This window comes from Protopterus annectens, chromosome 4.part0 (genome assembly GCF_019279795.1).
Source record: "Protopterus annectens isolate FY-2018-M chromosome 4.part0, PAN1.0, whole genome shotgun sequence".
Taxonomy (NCBI): Eukaryota; Metazoa; Chordata; order Ceratodontiformes; family Protopteridae; genus Protopterus; species Protopterus annectens.
The window spans coordinates 1,051,030,177-1,051,057,333 of record NC_056733.1 but is presented as its reverse complement, the minus strand read 5'-3'; the positions used below and the strand labels follow the sequence as shown (position 1 = coordinate 1,051,057,333).

The following is a 27,157-nucleotide window of genomic DNA, read 5'->3' as shown; positions in this document are numbered from 1 at the left end:
CTCTATCTGTAAAGCCTAGCACTTACTCCTACAGTACTTGCACCTTGATAAAGCACTCTTATTATAGATAGTACCCCACCAGCCTAAAACCCACTTCCCCGAGTCCTTTGAAAGTCTCTTTATCTACTACTTCTAGTATGTCGAGGGATCAGTTGCTAGTGTCCTCTCCAGCTCAACTGGTGAACCTGGGAATATTGAGGCAATGTTACAACTGCCTCATGTACACAGACAATCCTCTCCTTCTCCCACAAAACACAAATACATGCGAGAGATGCAACTATACGGCCAAACTGGAGGCTGAGCTCTCTCAACATAGGACTGGCAAGACCAGACAGGAGGAGAAGGTAACCACACACAATACATACCCAGTCACACATGGTACCATCACAACTTCAAATCATACACATACTCACACAAAGACATACTCGGAGGCTCTGATCAAAAATTTACCAAAACAGCAGAGGCCACCAAAGCAGACACCCAAACAACTGCCACCTCACGACCCAACACATGCAACACATAGACCACACAGTCAGAGTGTCAAACAGTCACAGCCCTTAAGGCCAAACAAAATGCCAGACACACTTGTCATTGGTGATTCCATAGTCAGACACACTGGCGTCCGCTCACCAGACTGAGTAAAGAGAAGGTCACAGTAAGCTGCCTGTCAGGCGCTAGAATCCGCCACATAACGCAAGCACTCAGGTCTCTCAACAGCAGGTACAAGTACGACTCAGTCATTGTCCACGCTGGTGTCAACGACCTGAGACGTACCTCCTTGGACTACATGAAAGGGACATCGAGGAGCTCTCTGATTATGTAGCCCAGGCAGGTATGACCCTGACCTTGAGCAGTATCCTACCTTCACCTAGAATGATGCCACAATACAGTGATAAGATGATCAGCTTTAATAATTGGCTTAAATTCTGGTGTCATTCAAAGGGGATCCAATGTCTGTCTGCCTGGGATGACATGCTGGACAAGCCACGCTGCTTCAAGGGACGGCTTGCACCTGTCACCCTGGGCTTCCGGATATTGGCAAAGGCTCTTGCCACCCCATAGTGCCTTTTTAGGCAAGGCTCAAATTCTAAACCTACCACCCTAGAACACCAAAAGGAAAAAAACTAAGGGTAATGCTGCTCAATGCCAGAAGTCTCAATCTCAAGATGCACGCACTCGAGGCCCTTCTCAATATGGAGAACATCGATGTCTGTGCTGTGACAGAAACCTGGTTCAAGGCTCCTGAGAGCACCCCAGCACTAACAGGTTTCACCTCATATCATGCGTTCCGCCCCAAAATCCGGACAACACCAAGAAAGGAGGGTGTCCATATTCATAAAGGACACCCACACCTCAAGGTTGGTGGCAACGCATGATGCATCGGAGACCATCCAGGTGCAATTAACCATAGGCAAGACTGCTCTGCAATTTGTAGCATGTTACAGGCCACCCTCTCAAACTCAGGAACCTCACATGGCCTTCCTGAAAACATTGGAGGGATAAATGTATCTCCAAACACCATCATACTAGGTGACTTTAACTACCCTAATATAGATTGGGAACACTACTCAAGCCGAACACTCTAACCCAAAGATTCCTGGAGTTCATAAACTCAAATGCCATGGAACAACTAGTCACCATCCCCACAAGAGGAGAAAACATACTTGATCTCATCATCACGAACATGGGATCAAAATGTTCAACACCGAAGTATACCCCTCACTGGTGAGATCAGATCATAAACTAATCTCGCTGGAGGTCCTCATCCCGCCCCACCTGAAACAAAAAAAGACCACAGTGAAAAACTTCTCAAAAGCCGATTTCACACTTCTAAAAACTAGTGTGGTCTCCTTTAAGGCCCCTGAGCCAGTGGTAAACATTACTCAAACCGCTGAATCACTTACAAATGCCTTCTACCAGCACCTACAGGACTGCATGGATCAGGCAATCCCAAACAAAACTAAGACTCTCTGTACCAAAGGCAAGCGTCCAGTCTGGTGGACCCCAGCCATAAACAAGCTCTACAACAAAAGGAGGAAGCTACTACAAGATAGAGCAAAATCCTTGAAAGGTAAGACACCTTTGATCATTATAAGTAAAAACTAAGAGCTCTCATAAAATCATCCAAGGCAAATTTTGAGAGAAAATCGCCAAGGACTCTAAAGAGAATCATAAGGCCTTCTTTAGCTATGTTAGAAACCTAGGAGGAAACTCCCAGATATGCTCAGAATTAGTTCAAAATGATGTGAAAATTACTGAACCTACACACATTGCCAACATACTGGCTGACAGGTTCAGTGCAAACTTCTCCCCTCCCCAAAAGGAGAGATATCTATTCCAGAGGATTGTAGCCCCCAAACATCTCCAACGCCCAGGTGAGAACTGCCCTCACTAAGGCAAAAAACACAGCATCCATGGGACCGGATGGTGTCCCCGGCTGTGTGCTTCATGAACTCAATGAGGAATTAAACCCACAGTTAGGACAGCTGTTTAATCTTAGCCTCACCTCAGGATACGCACCCAAGGAGTGGCGCACGGCGACTGTGGTCCCACTTCATAAGGGCGGTGCCTCCACAGACCCTGGAAATTACCGCCCCATTAGCTTGACAAGCCTTATCTGCAAAGCCATAGAGAGGATCATAATGGAACTCATAAATAAAGACATAGGGAACTTGCAGACTTTGGATCCAACTCAGTTTGGCTTTGTCAAAGGCAGATCCTGCCTCTTAAACTTGGTTGACTTTTTCGAGACAGTCACCAAGGCCATTGATGAGGAAAGGCAGTCCATACAGCCTACCTCGACCTGGCAAAGGCCTTCGACACAATACCCCACTCAGGTATCATCGAAAAACTCATCAGCTTGAATGTAAACCCATACATCACAAGATGGGTTGCAAACTGGCTAAGTGACAGAACCCACAGGGTCAGAGTTGCTGGAGCCATGTCAGACTCAAAGCCTGTCACAAGTGGTGTCCCACAGGGCTCAGTCCTGGGTCCACTCTTGTTCGGCATCTACTTTTCTGAAGTACAAGCAAACACAGGAGGGTTATGGCTGACAAAGTTTGCAGATGACTGCAAACTGGGCGCCATAGTCGAAAACACATCTGACACAGATATCCTCCAGAAGGGCCTCACAGAAATGGATAACTGGTGCCAGAGCCATGGCCTGAAGTTAAACGCCAAAAATGCATAGTCATACCCTTTGGGAAAAACAAGGCTACCCCTAGCTACCATATAGGTGGCAATCCACTGAGCACAGAAAAAGTCATCAGAGATCTGGGGACCCAGGTTGACAGTAGCCTTTCGTTTGACACTCATGTTGCTAAAGTAGTTAGGAAAACCTTCTATATCACCCACCTGATCATGAAGGGATTCACATCTAGATCAAGGGAGGTCATCGACCACCTGTACTCACAACTTATTAGACCTATGATTGAGTTCAATGCGCCGCTCGGAATGTATCTGACCAGACACCTGCTGCAGCTTGAAAGGCCCCAAAAGTTCCTCACCAAAAGGATAAAGGGTCTCAAAAATATGTCTTATGCTGCCCGACTGAAAGAACTCCAGCTCTATTCAGTCTCATACCGCTTGCTCAGAGGTGACCTGTGCCTGACATATAAGGCCATGTCAAACCCAGATTTGATGAATATGCTTCACCTCAAAAATCTAGATCCCTCAGAACCACAAGGGCGGAGACTTAAACCTTGACACGGTTATAAATAGAACGTGCTGGAGGGACAGATTCATCACCCAGAGACTCCCTATGCTGTGGAACAAAATCCCGGTACATGTGAGGCAGAGCACCTCTCTGGTCTTGTTCAAGAGGAATCTTGACCAATGGATGGGAGATTGCAGATATACCCCAGGGATTACTTCAGCGTCACTGCTTGACAGAGGCACAGCAAAATGATAGGCATAGTTTTTATTCAAACTAAAGGGGTGGCGAAAGCCACATAACTATGGGCTAGGCTTATAAATGCCCTTGGGCAGATAGCCTAGTATGAACCTATGAACCTATGAACCTATGAACTTTGTACTGTGTCGTGAAATGGTCTTCATATCAACCTATTTATCATTTAATTCATATTGTATATAATGATATATTCATATTATTGGGCAGCACAGTGGTGCAGAGGTTAGAGTTGTCACCTCACAGCAAGAGGTTCTCTGGTTTGATTCTCGGCTGGGCTGTCTTCTGTGCAGAGTCCATATGTCCTCTCTGCATTTGCATGGGTTTCCTGCAGGTGCTCTGCTTTCCTCCCACATTCCAAAGACATGCATTTGGAGCATTTCTCACTTGGCCTCTGCTGAAAATAGGCTCTGACCTAGTTGGACATTCCTGGTCAATAAATATCAAACAAATAAAAAGCAAGTAAATACAATTACAGAACCATAACCTCTGTTGATGAAATATAACCTCTTGCCAGTATACTGTAGCGGCTATATAGAGAGAATACTTTAATTAGTTAATAGCAGTTAGAACGATATGACCTTTTTTACAAATGAAATTAGCCATCATTTATAACTGTAAATAAAATATTAACCTAAACTTGCAGGTAATAAAATATTTTACATTTAAAGAAATTATTTGTACATTTGACATTGGTTCACTCTGATGTTGTAAATACTGCTTGACTCTGTTTATAAGGAATGTTAGTTAGGCTTGTATTTCACTTGCTTTAGCGTTTTATTGAGGTCCAGAAAATTACCATTTGTCTGGAGAAATATATTTAATGCATGTTTTCTTTGTCTCTATCTGTAATTAAAGTGCATTGACAGACTTTACAGTTATTTTTATGACAAAATACAGTGACAATGCAGTCATTAGGGTCTAACATAGAAAGTAAATGTTATAATCAACTGAACTTGGAAGGAATTCTGATGGAAAAGACATACATGTTCAAAGGGTGTCACAGCGGTCAGTAGTTAAAAATGCTGTCTCACAGCTCCTGATAGTATTGCTTTGCACTTTACTTCTGTACCTTCTTTGCAAGGCCTCCCTTTATCCATGTGTGTGTGTGCGTGTGTGTTTGCGTGTGTGTGTGTGTGTGTGTGTGTGTGTGTGTGTGTGTGTGTGTGTGTGTGTGTGTGTGTGTGTGTGTGTGTGTGTGTGTGTGTGTGTGTGTGTGTGTGCGTGTGTGTGTGTGTGTGTGTGTGTGTGTGTGTGTGTGTGTGTGTGTGTGTGTGTGTGTGTGTGTGTGTGTGTGTGTGTGTGTGAGTGTCTGTGCATGTATTCTAAAATAAACTGGCATCTCTTCTAGCAGTAGTTCTATGTGCCGGACACACATGGTGATGGAGTGAGTCCCAGCTGCTCTGGGAAACTGCAAAGGATAAGGTAGGAATCAAAGAATGACTGAAATGATTCTCTAACAGAATTTACATAAAAATCAAGCTAGCTCTCAATTAATGATTATTTGGTGCATGACAACTGGCATGTTTTATAAGAAAAAATATGAAGTTATAGGTACGTACTGCTATGGCTATATGAAAGTAATGTAATATAGTACTGCCATAGTACTATATGAAACACTGAGATCGCCAGCTTGAGAATGTAAAAAAAATGAAAGTATACAGAAACATAATTAAAAATGAACCCTATGAATAAGTAAAAAAAAAACAAGCTGCCTGAATTCACACAAGCAAATCCATATAAGTGAGTCAGTTGCAATGTCAAATCACTGCAACCTGGCAGGAAAAACAAGCAATCAAATCACACATTCTGTCAGAGACGCTACTACTGATAAAGGACCAAAGCAAAGGAAATAATATAAAATCAAAGCTGAAATTCAAATAACATTTAGAATATCATGCACAATAACAAAAAAATGTACCAGAACATGTTTCATCAGGGAATTATCCTTCCTGAAGCATATGTGAATAATAAGTAAATTGCTCTCAAAGTATAATTTCCTAACCAAAATTGTTACATTATCCATTATTGTCTACAGTTATCAATGTTTTATTGAACTGAAAGGTTTAACAAGAGAGTAAAGTAGAAAAATATCTATATCTATATCTATATCTATCTATATCTATCTATATTATATATATATATATATATATATATATATATATATATATATATATATATATATATATATATACACACACAATCATAGCTTATGAGTTTTTGTCCTGTTTAATCAGTAAAAGATATATATTTCTCTATAAACAGTAATGTGCAGATATCCTTACTGACATCTGTACCCCACTCCTTATAGCTAAAAAAAATAATAACAATATGCTCATAACACAGATTTTTCAAAAGGAAGTCAGCTTCTGAACAACAACTAAAAAAACACCTAAATCTAGGAGTGGATATATTCTGAGATGTGGCTAAAAATCAGGTTACCGCTCAAAATGCAAAACTCTGACCCAGAGAAAAATAGACATTTTTATTTTATGTGTCAGCTTCTGTATAAAACCAGAACAAAACATCTAAATTTCTATAAGTGTATATATTCTGAGGCATGGTTGAAAAATTAGGGTATAGCTCAAACTGCAAAATGCTGTCCCAAAAGAAAAATAGACATTTTTATATGTCTAATCTGTTTCACAGAACTGCAGAAAAAATGTATTCTACCAGTACATTTTTTTTCTTTCAAGTTTTGTTTTTATTTTGTCAGCTATCCTTCACATTACTTCAAATACACCAAACTCTACTTTGTGTTTTTAGCTGCAGAACATTCTCCAAGTTAAAATTAGAGACAGACTAATGTTGTTTTAGCGCAACAAGTCATACATTGTCAGAATATGAGTTCTCTGCAAGATTGATTATTGGAAATAGTTTAAAAAGCTTATAAGGAATTATTGGCTTGTATTGAAGTTCTTACAAGGCATTAAGTATATATTTATTTGAAGAAAACATGCCACTGCTGTGATAATAAGATTTAAGCGACATGCACATACATAACAAGCTTCAGTATCTGTAAATATCACTACAAAAGGCATTTGATAACAATAAACTACTCCTGTGAAAATATATTTCTTTTTCTTGTACTTTGTTCAGATATTCAGCTGGTGGTACAGATAAGCAATAAATAAACTATTTATGGATATCCCAGTAAAACCAAAATGCCATTATGTTGTCATTTATGAAGCATATCATTTAGAAATGAAATTCTCTCTCTTGAATTATGGCATGTATCTGTAACAAAATGCAAACTCCTAAAATACACCAGAACTGAAAGCAGTATCTGTCAGTATACTTGTTGTCTGTGCAGTACAGACAATTCATGTTTCTGCATGCTGCTTGTGACAGTTCTATTAATTCAGTTGATTTGTGATTTAATTAATGCGATGAAGTATTTCAGTGCTTTTGCACAGCATTAAGTATATATTACTATATTACCATGAATAAAAATATTTCTTTTTCACCATAACAGTAAAACAAAGCAAAAGTAAAGTATATCTGTTCTCCTGGATCATTTTAGAACTGTTAGTTTAAGATCCCTCTTGAAGTATGCGAATTGAATGAGACGTCAAATTCACCATAACTACATTTCTTTTTATTAAGTTGTTATTCAACTACTAATAAGGAATATTGTAATTTGTAAACTTAAGATCATTCTTTATATGTCTGCCTGGACATAAGTACAACAGCTGGAGAGTCACTGTTGCTGATAAGGACCTGGTGAGTGTCTGTAGTGCCACCAGTTGGGGCTGTAATTTTCTTTGAATTGGGTGGAGAAACACTATAAATATTCTAAAGTTTGAAAAAAAAGGAAAGTTTTCTTAGCATATTATGGCACATATACATTCAAAGACCACTACTGACAATTGCTAATAGTTTGTTTTATAGTCAATATTATGAGACACCTTATTGTGAAAAAGAAAACATGCATGTCTTTGCAGAATAAGCAGCCTAGTAAACCAGTAATGCCATCTGTCATTTAAGTGATATTTACAACTTCTGCTTGAGATCATGATGCTGGCATTGTAAGTTTATTATCACACTGTTCGCTAAATAAATTACTTGCTCAAGGCAACAATTTTTATGCCATTTTAAGAATACAGACATAACAACATGCACATGGATTGCTAAAAACATATATCTGATAACATGTTATTAATACAATACTAACAGCTTAATTTCTCAAAGTGGTGCCTTGCCAAAGGTCCCCAATTCTTCTGGCAGACAAGATAACAGTTTCAAAAATTATATTATACAATATCAGGAATTACACAATACAGCCAGACTGAAGCAAAAGTTTGAAAAAAAAACCCAACAAACTCAGAAGTGTAATACTGTACAACATATACAATGTTTGAATCACACTCTCATATTGCAAAACCACTGCTCAGCACAGACTTGTTGTCATCTATATCAAGCTACATACTTCCTGTCATCCATATCAAGCTACATACCATGACCATATCCCTGAAGGAAGCAGGCCCAAATTTTGAAGCAAAGATGAATAGCTTAGTGCAGATGTGCCCGTTTTCCTATCTGAATAAAAGGTTTTCTGAGTCTAATGAAAGAGTTGTACTTCACATCAAGTTTATCAGCAAAGATATCACAGAGTCAATAGTCTACCTAAAGTGTGTGGGTCATTTTGACAATCATGTATGTTTTGCATTAAATTTCGGTCCATTGGTAATTACTAGGCTAATGACCCCATGGGGCCTGTTTCATCTTAGCCATGCTTCCCAATGTAAGAATCAAACCCTGAGCTTTTTTGTGTAGAATATAAGCGCTTTAACCATTATAACAACCCCCAAGCCCCAGCCCTAGAAAATCTGTAATCTAGATTCAAACCATGCATTACTTCTGCTGTTGGTCCAAACTTATTGCATTAACACATTAAGCCACAGGAAAAAAGTTTAATTTTCAGTTATGCTATAGATGTAGAACCTGCAGTTTACTTTTGTCAAAAATGGTTGTGTACTCTGTTTTCCTGTATAAGTGCACTCACAAAACTGATATCATAAAAAGGCTCAAACAATTAGCTACATAAGTAGCAAAGTATTCTGTGTAATCAAAACTACTGACTCGTTTAAAGAAGAGTAGTCAGCACTGTAGTACCACATTTGTTGATTGTCATAAATGTTCACAATGTCTTTCCAGTGCATAAGTCTCATTCTGCAAAAATTATCATAAACTATAGTAATTTATATACTGATTTAAGATATAAGGTGATTAGAGTGAGAGAGACAGATGTGGCTTATGTTTGTGTTCTTACCTCGTTCAGTTGCTGTGGCTCCTCTCCCCCTTGGTGACTTGATGCTGAAGTTAAGTGATGTAGACCACTCTCACTGCCAACAGGCAACGGGGGGCATAGGTGGCTCATCCCTAGCCAGTATGGCACCCTGTGGGGTTGTGTCAAGTAACGAGCAATCTCTCATATCAGGGGCACAGGCTTTCCCACTAGACTCATGTGTCACCCCATGTCGCAAACATGGGGTGGAATTAGGTTGCATAACAAAATGTCATAATAGCTGCCAGGATGACCACTCTCATCTTGCAGGCCATGAATGTGCTGGGAATGGTTCTCACCCAGTGATGAACCAATTGGAATAAAGTTTGTAGGGACCTGATATTCAGTAGGCATTGGGAAACAAAAAGAAATAAGCATATTTATCCTGCACTGGTGGCATACAGGGATAAACCCATGACTATGACCAAGGCAACCTAGGCTCAATTAGCAGTTTGCTGCTTAGGTGCTTTAAGGAGCAGACAGGGACAATGAGTCTGTCCAGGAGATTGGGGAAACAACCGCATATATGTTGCCAGGAGTGTCTGGGCATCCTGTGAATGATCCTTGTGGATCTGAAGGACAGACTGGCACTGATGCCCATTGCACAACTCACCCACATAATGTTACTGGACCATAGGTGCCTCAGCCTACTCAGCAGCCCCCAATATGTGTATCAGTTCTTGTAAAGCTAGTTGTAGTCAGTAGAACTGGTGTATGAAACCAAGCCCTAGTAACCTGAGGAAGCGCGATTTACATTGCGTGAAAGCGCTTGTTTCTGTTCTACAAATAAATTTATTTTATTTCATTTTACTTCGTGGTGGTTTCTGCATTTTTCCAGTTTTAAGCCCTAGTGACAGCAGACAGATAGCTGGAGGTAGACAGTAATCTGCAAAGAGAAAAAAAAGTTAAGCATTTATGGGTCATCCTGGTGTCATGACCTTATCATGATGGAGGTGTTTACATGGCCTTCTGATTCTTTGAGGCATGGTACCTGATGTTTATACTCTTGGCAGCAATAGTCTTGACAAACTGGTATGAGACTGTTCCCTGTGGTGGTTCATTTTAAGAATCTGTGAACCTTGCCTGACACAGAGATACCACAAAACAGACCTTAAGATAGGTTTGAGATTAGTGTTTGATGGTGAATATATGTTGGCTGGATGATCTATGCAGCCCAGCTGGGCTCAAGTGAAAATGTGTGGGCACTGTGTGGGCATACCATTCACAAGGCATAGGATGGGTTTGGAGTGAAATGCCTAGCAAGATGTTGATAGATTAAGGTGGACTTAAGATACATCCTGGCAACAGAAAATTAATTTTGTTTTAATTGGTAACATAACTTTTCAGCTGGGAAAAGTATTGGAGCTTGAGAAGGATACTAAAAAGTACCTTCTAGACTAAGACAGCCTTACTCTTTGCACAGTCTTAAGTCAGAAGCAAAATTTCTAGAGTGAGAGTTAGAGTGGTCTGTATCTCTTACTGTCTCTCTCTCTCTCTCTCTCTCTCTCACTCACATATTCTGGAGTTGACCATTGTAGAGCCACTGGAGTGATTCCCGGGGTGAATTTTGTATTCCCATTCACTCATTAAGATTTTTATTGAAGAGGGCCAGTGAGATGCTTTGTTTGACATGTATGTGTACTCTATTCCATAGCATGGGCAGTTTCTGGGTTATGAACCTGTCCCTCCAGCATGTTTTGTTGATTGTGGTAATGAGGGTGAGGTCTCTGGAATGTGTGGTGCAGAAGGATTGGGATTTCTTTAGATGTAGCATTTCTAACAGAGCTGGGTCAGACATGGCTTTGTAAGTCAAGCAGAGATTGCCTCTAAGTAGACGATATGAGACAGAGAATAGTTGGAGTTTTTTGAGTCTGTCCATATAGGGCAAGTGTTTAAGGCCTAGGAGTTCTTTGTGAGGTACTTTTTCAGCCTCTCCAGTTGTTGCAGGTGTCTAGTGAGGTACATGCCAAATGGTGCATTGTACTCGATGATTGGCCTAATGATGGACGTGTAGAGGGAGACAATGACCTCTTTCTTCCTGTATGCAAAACTCTTGGTAATGAGATGTGCCACATAGAAGGACTTTCTGACCACAGTGGCAATGTGGTGGTCAAAAGAGAGATTGCTGTCAACCTGTGTTTCCAGATCTCTTATAATACCTTCTGTGTTCATTGTACTACCATTGATGTGGTAATTCATGGGAACAGGGTTTTTCCCAAATGGGATGGTGACACATTTTTGGCATTGAGCTTAAGGCCATGGTCCTGACACCAGTCGTTGGTCTCAGTGAGGCCTTTCTGTAAGATGTCAACATCACTTGGGGAGTTAATAATAGCTCCCAACTTGCAATCGTCTGCAAACTTTGTCAGCCAGAGTCCCCTTTGTGTTGGCCTGGACTTCAGAGAAGTAGATACCAAACAGGAGAGGATCCAGGACTGAGCCCTGTTGGACTCTACATGTGACGGCAGGCTGACTTGGAGTCAGCTACTTTCACACTGTGGGTTCTATCTGTGAGCCAGTTTGCAACCCACCTAGTGATATAGGGGTTGATGCCTAGCTTAGTGAGTTTTTCTTTGATTCCTGAGTGGGGAATGGTATCAAAGGCCTTGGCCAGATCAGGGTAAGCTGTATGAACCACCTTGCACTCATCCACAGCTCTGGTGACTGACTCAAAGAAGTCAACCAAGTTGAGCAGGCATGATTACCCTTTACAAAACCAAATTGTGTGGGATCTAGAGTTTGGAAATTCCCTATATCCTTGTTTATTAGGTCCATGATGATGTGTTCCATAGCTTTGCATATCAGACTTGTCAGGCTAATGAGGCGATAGTTCCCAGAGTTTGTAGTCACTCCTCCTTTGTGGATAGGGATGACTATAGCAGTGAGCTATTCGGTAGGGACAAAGCCTGTGGTGAGGCTGTGATTGAACAGGGCACACAGGTGAGGTGCCAGTTCACTCTGTAATTTATGTAGAACACAGCCAGGGATATTGTCAGTTCCCATAGAAGCTGTATTCTTGGCCTTGGACAGTGCTGTTTTAACCTGTCTAATAGTAATACTGGGTGCATGGCAATCTACTGGTATTGTGATTGGTCCTTGGGGGGGGGGTAAAGTTGGCACTGAATATGTTGGCCAGTATATTGGAAAAATCTGTTGGCTTAGTATAGGAGGTACCATTATGCAGTAGCTCAGAGCAAATCTGGGTATTGTCAGGTTAGTGCTTTATCCTTCTACACCATGGCACTAGCAGCACTTGTACAGAAACACCAACCAATGTAAAACAGTGCCAAGAGAGGAAAGACTTTTTGAGGAACATGCCTTCTTTGGAGGGAAGCAATGCCAGAATTAAATGGTGGAAGGGAATGCATTTTGTTGCAGCATATTACTCTGGCAGTTTAAACATTTCTTGTGCAGCAAGGATGCAAGAGAGGGTGAGGTCTACGCAGAAATGACGACAGTGATGGGCACAGCTTTGATGCATAAATGCTTTATCCCTGTTACGTAGAAGGCTGGGACACCATGTATGAACTGGTAGACTGAGATAATGATAATGATAATGATCCACACTTCCAAAAAGGTGAGCAGAAGTGTGTGTTCCAATTACAGAGTGATCACATGATCACACTGTTCATTTCCTGATGAAAGCATAGGTGAGCAGAAGTGTGTGTTCCAATTACAGAGTGATCACATGATCACACTGTTCATTTCCTGATGAAAGCATAGGTGAGCAGAAGTGTGTGTTCCAATTACAGAGTGATCACATGATCACACTGTTCATTTCCTGATGAAAGCATAGGTGAGCAGAAGTGTGTGTTCCAATTACAGAGTGATCACATGATCACACTCTTCATTTCCTGATGAAAGCATAGGTGAGCAGAAGTGTGTGTTCCAATTACAGAGTGATCACACGATCACACTGTTCATTTCCTGATGAAAGCATATGCAAGAGAGCTGGAATGTAAACTTTATCTAATAGTCAGTCCTTTGATTCAGGGGAAGCTAGTGGATCACTAGGATCACATACTGATTATGGAAAGGATCACATGCTTATGATGGAAAGGATCACATACTGACAACAGAAAGGCAGGTCAACTTTTTGTCCTTTTACAGATATTAGAGGAGAAGCTGGACTTTACTAGTGTTCACTACATGTGGTGGCTTTCAGAATGCATGTGAATATGTACCCTGAAACATAGTTTGGGAGGTGTTACTACACTAGGGGTTCCCATCATCATTGCTGCGTGTACTTTCGTCCCTGAATTTGAGGAGTGAATTTTGTCCGTGCCTTCAGTGTTAAGTTAAACACTCTCGAGGTGACCATATGACTTTGCCAAGGCTGCGTCTTGCTTTCCCTGCTGCTTGTGATTTTTCATGGCAAGGATTAAAGGACGTTTATACCAATCAGAGATTATATGTTCTGATTTACTGTTGTTAATGTGCTGGTCCCTTTCCCCACTGTTGTTAATGTGCCAGTCCCTTTTCCATGGGGATACCCACAGAAAGTTGAACATAAGGAAATTACAATGCATAGTAATGTTTGTAGAGTCTTACAACTAGAACACGAAGGACTTGAGGAACTGATAGCACATCCATTACCAGTTAACTTCATGCAGTTATTAGTGTTTGATGTTGTTATGCATACAGAAAAAAGGGAGGAACCACCTTCACAACAGGAAGAATTAGATATAAAAGTACAGGAACAATGCTGATAGAAAGGAGAGCTGCATGACAAGGAATCTTCCAATGCTGTTCAGTGACAGTGATGCTGGGTACATTACTTTCTACAGGTGACAGATATGAGGCATCTAGAGACAGTAAAGAAGAAGACTGTTGGTTAGTCTTCTCTATGGTGGCATGATAGCTATGATGTAAAAGTTGAAAATGTCAGAAACTGCAGAGGATAACCAAGTGGTTAAATGCCCCACTCCCATCATGCTTTGCTTCACTTGTAATGGCTACATGCATGGTGGCAATATCACAAAACTACTAGCAGGTCTTTCAGAGGCTCAGCCATGATTATAGTTAATGTAGATTTCAAGTAGCCAGAGACAATCTATATCAAGCCAAGAATGGCAGGAAAGGCAGTATGTATGAACAAGGACTGCAATAAATGGTTTGTCAAAACAAATTACTAGTGAAAAATGTCTATAATTTTAATCAGATAAACATTAGAAAATTGGAAAATAAGATATTCTTAAATATTTTCATTTAGCCACCAGGACACATGGACAGAAAGGGTCACACTTCAACGTAGAGCATTTCATCGGAAATGCCGTTCATTGAATTCCCTTCATGTTGGGGGCTGCAGCCCCCACAGCCCCAGCTATTTATATATAGCAACAGATGACAATTCAGTGGAGAAAGGGCAAATTTCCCAGTCCTCAGTGTACTGCAATCTCAGTATTGTATGAACAGTTTAACGAATGGCATGTTCGATGTAATTGCACTGAAAATACCATTCGATTAACAGATTAACATCAAAGTCCACGACAACAATAGACTAGAAAACAATTTACATGGTGTCTGATTAATGATACATTAGCATTATCTCAAGAGAGAAAGAGAGAAGAACAAGTAGTTATAAGGTAGAAACATATTCACACAGTAGAGCTTGATATTCATCACGTAGAAGGCTAGCAAGTAATATCATACTCTAAGAGATAACTAAGAAAAATCTAGTTAAAAATGATTTTAAGTAGCTTCCAGATTCTACATACCAAGTGAAAAAAGTATCAAATATATACATAGTAGACATGTGCTTACAGTAGAATGATTGTTATGTGGGTTTATACTCAGAGGTAGTTTCCCAAAAGACTAGGCTAGAAACAGAATTCAGGAAGTTTACTGATCCCACTATCTGAGATCTGGGAGAGAGGTACACAGAGAGAGCAGCAATAGAGAGAGATGAGGACATGGAAAGAAAGGAGAGTATTAGTCTGGGTTAGTACATGGGCATAGCCATTGTGTTTTAAGGAGTATTTTTAGTTGCTTTTTGAAAAGTGGTATTGAAGAAAGAGATGATAGTTCACTAGGAAGCCTGTTCCAGGTTTTCCCCACAGAGTTACAAAAAAGAGAGTCACCTGCTTTATTGTTGGACTTATGGATGGCTACTAGTAATTTATCAGCTGAGCGAAGGGACGTGAATTTTTTTTAGGGGGTGATAAGGCTATAGAGTATTGGAGTATTACTGGGATGATACAAAATCTAGTGGGTGATAGTAAGTTGCTGAAATTGAAGCTGATTTTGCAGTTCCAGCCATCATAACTATTTAAGATTTTGACAATGGTGGGTTCTAAATGAGGAGCCAGTGGCAAATCTGGCAACGCTGTTATAGGAGGTTGCCAGTTTGTTGAGGTTGCTTTTGTCTAGATTAGTATAAATGGGGGAGGCATAGCAGAAGGTGATGGGTGTGGGCAATGGTAGTTCTGGCTAAAGGAGCAAGTAAAGGTTTAATCCTGTAAAGGGAACCTAGTTTTCTATTAACTGATTTAATGGTTGAGTTAATGTGTGAGTCAAAGTTAAGGTTGTGGTCAATTATTACACCTAAGAGTTTGGTGGTTGGGTCAGATGATATGACAATGCCATTATGGGATATAACTGTGAGCTCTATTGGGGAGGACTTTTGTGTAGGATTGAACAGCAATAGTTTAATTTTGGGGGGGTTTAGGAGGAGACATTGTTAAAGGAACCAGTTTTCTACTACGTTAAATACTTTTTCGGTGATGGGTTGGAGTTCAGCTAAAGAAGCAGTGGCACAAATTAATGTGGAGTTGTCTGCATATTGTATGCAGGTAGCTTGAGGAAGATTTACATTTAGATCATTAATGAATACAGAGAAAAGGAGAGGTCCCAGGATAGAGCCTTGAGGGACACCAAGGGTAATAGGGAGATGGGTGGATAGGCCAGGATAGGGACACCAAGGGTAACAGGGAGATGTGTGGATAGGCCAGGATAGGGACACCAAGGGTAATAGGGAGATGTGTGGATAGGCCAGGAGAGGGACACCAGGGGTAATAGGGAGATGTGTGGATAGGTCAGGATAGGGACACCAGGGGTAATAGGGAGATGTGTGGATAGGCCAGGATAGGGCCACCAAGGGTTATAGGGAGATGTGTGGATGGGCCAGGATAAGGATACCAAGGGTAATAGGGAGATATGTGGATAGGCCAGGATAGGGACACCAGGGGTAATAGGGAGATGTGTGGATAGGCCAGGATAGGGATACCTAGGGTAATAGGGAGATGTGTGGATAGGCCAGGATAAGGATACCAGGGGTAATAGGGAGATGTGTGGATAGGCCAGGATAGGGCCAATAAGGGTTATAGGGAGCTGTGTGGATAAGTTATTGTCCCAAAAGACAGCTTGTTGTCTATTTTCTAAGTAGGACTTGAACCATTGTAATGCCTGTGTCTCGAGTGAGAGTGATTTAAGTATGTTTATAAGTAACTGATGGCTAACAATATTGAAGGCTTTAGAGAGGTCAATAAAGAGTGCAGAGGAAAGCATGTTGTCATTACGATTTTTGTTAATGCAGTCAGAAACGGATAAGAGGTCAGCGGTAGTGCTATGAAATGGCCTAAAACCATGCTGACAGTCAGCTAATAAGTTATTTTGGAGAAGGTGATCAAGTAGTTACCGGTAGATGCATTTTCCATAATTTTAGCTAAAGGAGAGAGTAAGGCTATGGGGCGAAAGTTTGAGAGTTCGGTTGAGTTACCACCCTTATGTAGTGGGATAATATGGGAGATTTTCCAGAGAGATGGGATGGAACCTTCAGTAATGGTTCTATTTATTGGGATGGAAATAGGATAGGCAAGTACTTTTGCTGCAATTTGTAGGTATTCAGCTGGTAGCAGGTCAGCTGAGGGTGTACATGGTTTAAGTTTTTGAAGTATGGTGTAGATGAGGGATGTTGGAATTGTTGGAACATATGCCCATCAAGATTATTTCTTGAAGGACCAGATGAGATGTTAAACCAAGGTCCCATCTCTTTATGTAGGTGGTAGCTTAAGTAGATGTAAAAGATCCCACGGCACCTATGAAAAAGAGTACGGGAAGTTCCCCAGTGACCTGACCAAATTCCCCTAGTATTATAATTAACTTCCTCTAATTTCTCCTGAAAAGAGACCACTAGCCTACTTGGACTAACCTGGTCAACAAAAGAATAAAACAAATTAAAAGAAACTTGGAAGGCATTGCATAACTTTCATGTTTCTGTTGCCTATATTCATTTTTTTTAGTTTTCCTGATGTGTTATAATCTCCAGCTGTGTGCTTCAGATACAAACATTCAAATAGACGTGTATTAGTCATTGCCTTATAAACCAGGTAGAAACCCAATGCACATACGAAGCCTTTGTAAGTAGTTCATGCTTTCACTATTTCTGGTAAGGAATTGTATCTTTTCAAGTTCTTTCAAGTGGCTTGCTCAAAGGCTGCAAAGCACAGCAATTTATTGAACCAGGAGCTAGAACCATGAGATACACAAAACTGGTACCAGGATGTCCCTGGATTGACTAGCCATGAAACTGAAACATTAGATAGGCTACAGAATATACTAATATGACTTTGTTAGACATACATTCCTCATAGTTCAAGCTGTCATCTACCTCTATCTCTAGATCTTCAGTGGTGATATTTCCTGTATGGTCTAGGGGTTGGGAGGGTGGCCTAATGGTTAAGGTGTTTGCCTTACAAACACAAGCTACAGGGTTTGAATCTCACAGGGGATAATTGGCTAGGCTTAAAATGGCTCACAAGGGCAGTTAGCCTAGTACTAACCTATGAACCTATGAACCATTTATTTTGTAAGCATAATTTATTTATTTCTTGGTCAAGCAAATAATACCGCCTTTACTGACATTAAAGATAAAGTCATTAGTGCACCAGGTGTGCATTTTGTACACCATCTCAGAGAACTTTGTCACCATTTGATGATGTAATTCTTTTTCTTAGTATGCAGTCATCAGCATATCTGGTTACCTATAGCCCATTTCCCCCTTTTATATTTGTAAGGAACCATTGCAAAAATGACAAACAGTATTTACTTCTACTGAATATCATTTAGTTTGTAATTCCACCATTTTTTTTTCTTGAATTTACCCATATGTTTAATGTCTTTTTGCTGTGTGTACCTGAATGCAGGAGTTAACAATATCATCAAATTCATTGATAGTATCTAGAGTGAACATATATGTTGTTCAGGCCGAGTAAACTATGGGTGGAATTTGTAGACAATTTGTGTCATATGTTGTGCAGTGCAACTGCTTTGTACATTGCATAAGACTACCTTGGAACATAGTCATCCTTCATATGAGTACCGAGTTGCTGGACAGAGAAGGGAGGGGATGGGTTTTACACATATATGACACCATCATGGGAATCCTGTCTATGCTACTTGAGGTACATTAGCATCCAAGTACACTGCACTTGAGGGTTAACTGTACTGCATTTCATAAATGTCCGTAGTAGGCAATGTCCAAGGCAGTGTAAAAAATGTAAAATGTATGCAGCAATTTGGCTGCACAGACCTGCTCATTTCAGTGGGCAAACATCAGTTCAGGGTGACCAGCTTCACTCTACACATATTATGTACTCATGGCAGGATATGTGAGTGCTTGTCCATGTACATGTGTGAGTGGATTCTGTAAGTGTACATCCAGGAATGCTTACTGTGAGTGTATGTAGGTGTATGTACCTGTGTGCGGTGACTGACAGCTGCCTGATATTACCTGTGGCCACACAGGATGGGAGGATTACGGACACAGAGTTTGTTGCATGGGTGTGTGTATGCTTGCCTGCATACATGTATGTAAACTATGGGTGGAATTTATAGAAAAATAAAAATAAAATAAATAAATAAAATAACACAGATAAATAGATTCACACAGGTACAGAAAACAGCACTTAACTATTCTCACTACATTTTCCTGACTGATCTAAAGGATTACTATTCCCTGATTCACTTACTAGAGCAAGGCAGATGAAGTAGGTGAGAGGTCCTTGTTGGTCAGGTTCCAAAAACAGACTGATCGGAGACTTCAGTCTAACCTAGTATTAATATATCATTTTAGTGATGGATTACAGAATGACATCACATACATCCGGCTATCTGAATTCTGGTTCCCATGCTACCTCCTTTGTTAGAAGCTGCTAGGATTTAGCACATATGATATCCAGTACATATATTGAGCTTTGCTGAGGTTTATTGCAGGATCTGGAAGCTGTAAAACAATTTTCAATACCTCTGCTTTTCCTACAGAAACGAACATACCATGCTTCTTAGAGACATTGCATCTCTGGCTTCATTCAAAACTGTGAAATAACATCTTTATGACTTAGGCCCAGTAAATTAATTTCAGAATATTTTTCAAAGTCAGATGGATTGAGATTAACCTTTTCTCTTCCAGTATCCTCTGCTGAATCATATACATTTAATCAGTTACAATACAGTCAGGACCGAATGTTGGCACATTTTTTAAAACAAGCAACTTTAGAAATACATTTTCAACACAGCTAGTGGCAACAGTTACTTTCCACATGTGGCAACTGTCCAGATCTTTACCCAAAAATGTGTATGAACAGACCAACAGATGAAGGAGTAATGAGCCTGACCATTTTCATGAGAATATGATTTGCTAATAATGCTGTTATGGCATTCCTAATGAATGATACTCCAGAAATATTTAACCATGTCACTGGTACAAGCCTACTGGGGGCTTAGATACATTTCCCTCCACACCCAAAACATTTTCCTGAAAGGAGAAATCCAAGATGATTGAGAACATATATTTTTCATAAATAATATAGCACAAATGCTACAAAAATGAATATGAAGGGTATTTCTGTTAGTAAACATGCATTTTAAACTAATATAACAATGCCACATTACATAATTCTAGATCACTGAAATATTATTCATTTGAACAATGTGGTAACTCACTCAATTCAACTACAATGCAGCCAACCAAGGTTAATATATGCATTCATTCAAAAAGTAACCTGACTATATATTTAGTAATTGCATCTGGTTTTGCCTATGTACTGCCATTTTTTTACCTAGGTAAAAGTAAAATTTAAAAGCAGAGGAGTATTTTACATATGTGCAATGGTATAAATATGTGTGGTCTAAGCATACCATCTGTGACACAGAACATTATAAAAACATATAATTTAACATCTGTGTAGTTATAAATAGATTAATATAAATATACACTTAGGACAAGTAACACAACAACCTTAATGCTGTATAAAACAGCATTTACTGAAAAAAAAAAACATTCAGGAAAACAGTCTTTAAATATACTATGTGTACAGTAAAGGTGTGTTCTTTTTTCTGCATTCAACAACTGCACTTATTGTAATACCCAGTACTACACAATGCAATCACCTATTGCAAGTTTCTGTCTATATATATTTATAAAGCATAAGATACATCACAGAACATTCTGACATTTAAATCATTTAGGGGAATTGTGGTTCCCTCCGCCCAGACTGGATTTTTACATGCTTTTGCCCCCCCCCCCAAACTGCACCCACTCAAAAACCAACCCTGCTCACAGGTGTGTACAGCAGATCGATATAGGCTGTGTTATGGGCTGAGAATGTCATGGACAGGCTGAGTTATGGGCTGAGAATGTCATTGACATAATTTCTTCATTTTTTTCTTTATAGTCAAACCTCAGAGGCCATGCACAAATGGGGCAGGTTAATATGAACACAATAAGGGAAACTGACTCGGATTTAAAGGCCCTGCAAGGCCAGCTAGCCTAGTACTTACCTATGAACCTCTCAATCTCCCACAGTGCAAAAACAGCCAGAGACCAAAACTATTTTTTTTAACAGACAGGCTCTTCCTGTAGCTGTGAACACTATAATGAAGACACTATCACAATTTAACTGTTGTTTGTAAATATTTAAATTTATTTATAAACAATAGAACCTTCAGTAAAAAAAAAAAAGAAAGAAAAAAAGCTAAATAGGATTGTTGAAGTGATGTGCCTCACAAACAAAACTGTTGGACAACATTTAAATATTACTCTGGCAGCTGAAAGTACAAAGTGCTTAACACTTTTTAATTTCAATTTATTTTATAATTTGTACACCCAAAAGAATAATATACCAAGGTCAAAATTTTAACCATTTAATAATAGTCTCTCAGAAATTACACTAAAATAAATACTGCTGTAAATATGATAAATACTCTGAAAAAAAATCCAAGCAAAGGTGATGACTGCAGAATAACATAATTAGGTAGACATTAAGAAGAAAATACCTCTCAGAAAACATCATATGTTGCACAAAAATTAGCCAGTCATTTCTCTTAATGGGCTCATCTAAACACAAATGGGGCAGGTTAATATGAACACAATGAGACTATCCATATTTGGGCAGTTATGTCCTGCAGAAAAAAAAACTGAAACATTGCAAATGCTCTAATTTTATGACATACATATTTCCTAAGTTTGCTTTGATAGTGTATAAAACAATTATTTTATATCTGAAACATCAAAATGTTATATAAAACAGCATATGAATCTAAAATGTTATAAGAATAAGATTTTATTTTGATGAGAATGTGAAGTTCTGTTCTTTGCACTGGCCATAGGTATGGTTTGTCTTGCAAAATCTCACATTACTAGAAACAATGCCCCACTTTGTTAATGAACAAATGCCTTTCATTTCCCTATGAGCTATCACTACCCTCATTTACATCAATATAAATGCATTTTTTCAGTAGACTACCTTACTTTTTTGTTCTTGTCTTAAAATTAAATACATCTCCAGGAAACCACATGTTGGAAGATAAAAACAGTAATTTTACTCAATTAATGAAAATATGCGTGGTTAGTTTTAGAACTAGATGAAAATCTTAAATTATATGTCTGACGAGAAAACCACATTCAGAATAATACATTTTCATGAATTTCCAAAAAAGTCATAATAAGATGATATTTTGTAGCATATATACTATAATAATTACTGCATAACTATAATGAACTACTTATCTATAGAGATGCTAGGTAAATATATTTAATATTTTCCAGAAACACCAATAAGCAAAGATTCATGTCTGGCATTAATAAGAACTGTTTAACACCTGCTTAAAAATGACTGCTGTGAGAGTTATTTTACAAAGCAGAAGATGTTAGATAAGGCTAAGACCTATGTGTCACAGAGTGTGGGCTGATTCTTTGGATTAAATGAAGCTAGGCAACTATTACACTTGTTTAAAATGTGACTTGAGTTCACACAGTAAGTGCTTTGATTAATGAAGAAAATGCACTGTTTGCTACATTAAGTGGTTTTAGTATTTTGATTGCATAAAATCAGTACCAGGCATTAAAATTCTACAAAAGACACATGTAAAATGCATGACCAATTACTTACCCTGGTCGAAAGGCTTGTTTGGGTTCCAGTTTCTGAAATAATCATCCTAAAAATAAAACAACACATTCATATTAAAATGTAATATCTTGCTACTTGGCAATGCTTTTAAATATTATTGCTTTAATGTGAGTACATGTACATATATTTTAATTCAGTACTATCATACATAAGTACCAAAATGATAGCATTCACTTGAAATTTATGGTATTCTTTGTTTTAGTAGGAAATTAGTGAAATGCTCACATAATTATTTCAACAATTAAATACACTTGTGGTATATGTATGTTACTAAGTCCTTCTATAATGTGTTACACGCCTTTCTCTAAATGAGGTCTTCACTTTTGTATGTCGCAGAGCGAAGTGATAATGTAACTATTGTGTATAGCTGTTTAGTTGACTTTTTGACTTAGTAAGGATGATTTTTTTTGTAGTTTAGTGAATATGTCTGATGATATGTTTTGTAGTTTAGTGAATATGTCTGATGATGTTTTTTGTAGTTTAGTGAATACGTCTGATGATGTTTTTTGTAATTTAGTAAATACGTCTGATGATTTTTTTGTAGTTTAGTAAATATGTCTGATGATGTTTTTTGTAGTTTAGTGATTACGTCTGACTTATTGTGTTAATTGTTATTATTCTTGAACTGTGTTGTTTGAAAATAAAATTCACTCTAAAAATGTCTTTTTTGACATTCTGACAGTAAATGTCTAGTTGTGGCTGGCTCTCAAATACGTATTTGCTGCAAAAATTTTTTTTTTCTTTTCTGTAGTAGGCTATCTGCCCGTGGGCATTTTTAAGCCTAGCCAGAGTGTGTTGGCTTTCGCCGCCCCATTGATTAATTAACTGAACCTCTGTCAAGCAGAGCCAACGAAGTGATCCTGGGGTGTATTTTCTGTTACCCATCCACTCGTCAAGGCTTTTCTTGAAGAGTGTTAGTGAGGGGCTCTGCCTAATGTAGTTAGGAATTTTGTTCCAAAGTATGGGGAGTCTCTGTGACAGGAATCTATCCCTCCAGCATGTTCTATTTATAGCTGTGTCAATGTTTAGCTCACTAGAGCGCATGGCTCGCAGTGACTAGGATTTCTTTTGTTGGAGCATGTCCATCAATTCTGAGTTGGACATGGCTTTGTAAGTCAGGCAGAGATCACCTCTGAGTAAGCGATATGCCACTGAGTACAGCTGGAGTTTTTTCAGTCGGGCTGCATAGAACATATGCTTGAGGCCAGTAATCCTCTTGGTGAGGTGCTTTTATGGTCTTTCTAGCTGTTGGAAGTGTGTTGTGAGGTACATCCCAAATGGGGCATTGTACTCTATGATGGGTCTGATGAATGATGAGTAGAGGGGCACTATAACCTCTTTATTTCTAGATGCGAACCCCTTAGTAATTAGATGGGCCACATAGAACGATTTCCTAACTACTTTGGCAATATGATTGTCAAAGGAGACATTACTATCTACCTGGGTCTGCAGATCTCTTATTACCTCTTCTTTATTAAGGGGGCTGCCACCTATGTGGTAATTCGTGGGTGTTTTGTTTTTCCCAAAATGGGATGACTATGCATTTTTTAGCATTTAGCTTGAGGCCATGACTTTGACACCAGGTGTCTGTCTCAGTAAGGCCTCTTTGAAGGATGTCCATGTCAGCCGGAGAGTCAATTATGGCTCCCATTTTGCATTCATCGGCGAACTTGGTTAGCCATAGTCCTCCTGTGTTTGCTTGTACTTCTGAGAAATATATGCTGAACAGTAGGGGTCTCAGAACCGAGCCTTGCGGGACACCACTTGTGACTGGTTTAGAGTCGGACCTGGAGCCCGTTATTGTTACCCTGTGAGTTCTGTCTGTAAGCCAGCTGGCAACCCATCTTGTGACGTAGGGGTTTATGTTCAGGCTGGTGAGTTTTTCTATAATACCCAAGTGAGGAATGGTGTCAAACGCCTTGGTGAGATCAAGGTAGGCTGTGTGAACCACCTTTTCCTTGTCTATGGCCTTGTTGACTGTCTCGAAGAAGTCAACCAGGTTTAGTAGCATAATCTGCCCTTAACAAAGCCGAACTGTGTCAGGTCAAGTGTTTGGAGGTTCCCAATGTCTTTGTTAATCAGTTCCATGATGATGCGCTCCATAGCCTTGCAGACCAGGCTAGCCAGGCTTATGGGATGATAGTTACCAGGGTCAGTTGTGGCCCCTCCTTTGTGGAGTAGAATAGCCATTGCTGTGCGCCACTCTATGGGCATGTAGCCTGTGGAGAGGCTGAGGTTGAACAGCGTGTTTAGGTGGGGAGTTAGTTAATTCTGTAGTTTGTGCAAGACGCAACCTGGGACACCATCTGGCCCCATTGATGCTGTGTTTTTGGCTTTTGAAAGGGCTGTTTTCACCTGTGCTTCTGTGATTTCTGGGACACTACACTTTTCCGGTATTGTTGTGGGCCCTTTTGAAGGTGAGAGGGAGGTGAAGTTTGTACTGAATCTATCTGCCAGGATGTTGGCAATATCAGTAGGTTCAATATATTTTGTGCTATTTTGCACTAGCTCAGAGCATATCTGCGAGTTGCCACTTAGATTCTTGATATAGCTAAAGAAGGCTTTGTATTTATCTTTTGAATCCTTGGCTATTTTTCTTTCGAAGTTAGCCTTGGATGATTTTATGAGGGAACTTAGTTTCTTACTGATACTGATCAGGGATGTCTTTCCTTCTTGGGATTTGCTATTTTTTTCTGAACTAATTTCCTTTTTCTGTTGTATAATCTGTTTATGGCAGGGGTCCACCAGACTGGTTTCCTTCTCTTAGGGGAGTGAGTCTTGGTGTTGCTAGGGATGGCACGATCCATGCATCCTTGTAGGTGCTCATAGAGTGCAATTGTAAAGGATTCTGCATCTTGAGCAGTGTTATCCTTTTGCGTGGGGCTGTGAAACTTACCACCTCTGCCTTAAGTATGGTGAAGTTTGCTTTAGAAAAGTTTTTCACTGTGGTTTCCTTGGTTGGGGTGGTGGTGGGGTGTGGGAATCCAGGGTGATTAGTTTATGGTCGGATCTAACCAGTGATGGGTTGACCTCTGGTACAGAACACCTGTCGTCCATGTTGGTAATGACCAGGTCCAATATGTTGCGGCCTCTGGTAGGGGAGTTTACCAGCTGATCCAGGGCATTTGAGTTGATAAATTCCAGGAAGTGCTGAGCCTGGGAGTTTGTACTCAAGTAGTTTTCCCAGTTAATGGTAGATTAATTGAAATTGCCCAATATCAGGGTGTTTGGTAGGGCCTTCATGTTTTCCAGTGTCTCCAGAAGGGCGGAGTGGTGATCCTGGGTCATGGAGGGTGATCTATAGCAGGCCACAGTTTGCATTGCAGATCTGCCTGATGTTAGTTGCACATGGATGATCTCAGAGGTATCATGCTGCACCACTAACCTGGAGGTGTGAGTATCCTTGATGAATATGGATACACCCCCTCCTTTTGTGTTTCGGTCTATGTTCTGTGACCAAAATGTGTGGTATGAGTTGTAGCCCAGCAGTGCTGGAGTGCTCTCTGGAGCCTTGACCAGGTTTCAGTTACTGCACAGATGTCGACGTTCTCCATACTTAGGAGTGCTTCGAGCGCATGCATTGTGAGATTTAAACTCCTGGCGTTGAGTAGCATAACCCTCATTTTTTTATTTGTGCTGTTTACGGTGGTGGGTTTGAATTTTGAGCCTTGCCTAAAAAAGGCACTATGGGGGCAGCAATAGCCTTGGCCAGTATTCGAAAGCCAAGGGGTGACAGGTGTAAGCCATCTCTTGCGAAGCAACACGGCTTATCAAGCATGTCATCCCAGGCTGACAAACACTGGATCCCCTTTGAATGACACCAGAAGCTTAGCCAATTGTTGAACTTGATCATTTTTTCTTTATACTGCAGTATCATTCTTGCTGAGGGTAGGATGCTACTCAGGGTCAGGGTCATACCCGCCTGGGCTACATGATCAAATTTCAGGTTTTTCATTTCAATTAAAGTTGTTCGAATCTGAAATGAATGTATCTGCTGTGAGTTCTATGTGTTTTAATTACATGTTAATATGGTCTGGGGGTTCTGCACGAGAAATAAAATAATATACAATAAGTAACATCTTTTATTTATAGTTATGGAGTAAGGCTATTCTATACAACAAGCAGAGGAATTTACGTCACCTGTTAATGGGTACTAACACTAATTTCTTATCCTGCAAGTCTGTCTTATCCACAGAACCACAACTGTTCTTCTTGGAGAGCAGAATGTTACCTGTATTGTTTAAATCAAAACACTCTGCCTCAACAAAATGTTCTCTGTTAACTTTGAGGTCTGAAATTATCATTATCACCTCTCCAAATCATTCAGGTCTGTCCAGGACAGGTTATCATTACCTACTCTTTTTTTCCAGAACCCTATAAAATACATATCAATTCAGTATTGTTACTCACACCCCCACCTACTGCATTAGCACCCTTCAGATAACAGATGTTAACTACATACATAATGAACTATGGAATCCCATGACAGGTAGCAATGTGAGGCTGGGCATGATGTTAAAAGAGGATCTCCAAATCTATAACTGTAACTTGCAG

At 39.7% G+C, this 27,157-nt stretch overlaps 1 protein-coding gene across 1 annotated transcript in view; it reads right to left on the bottom strand.

Moving 5' to 3' along the window:
- SPOCK1 (SPARC (osteonectin), cwcv and kazal like domains proteoglycan 1) overlaps window positions 1–27,157 on the bottom strand; it is a 2,429,073-nt gene that overhangs the window by 2,363,872 nt on the left and 38,044 nt on the right. Inside the window, exon 2 of the mRNA XM_044069840.1 lies at window positions 22,586–22,631. Within this exon, the coding sequence (XP_043925775.1) occupies window positions 22,586–22,631 (46 nt within the window). The remainder of the gene's footprint in view (window positions 1–22,585; window positions 22,632–27,157) is intronic.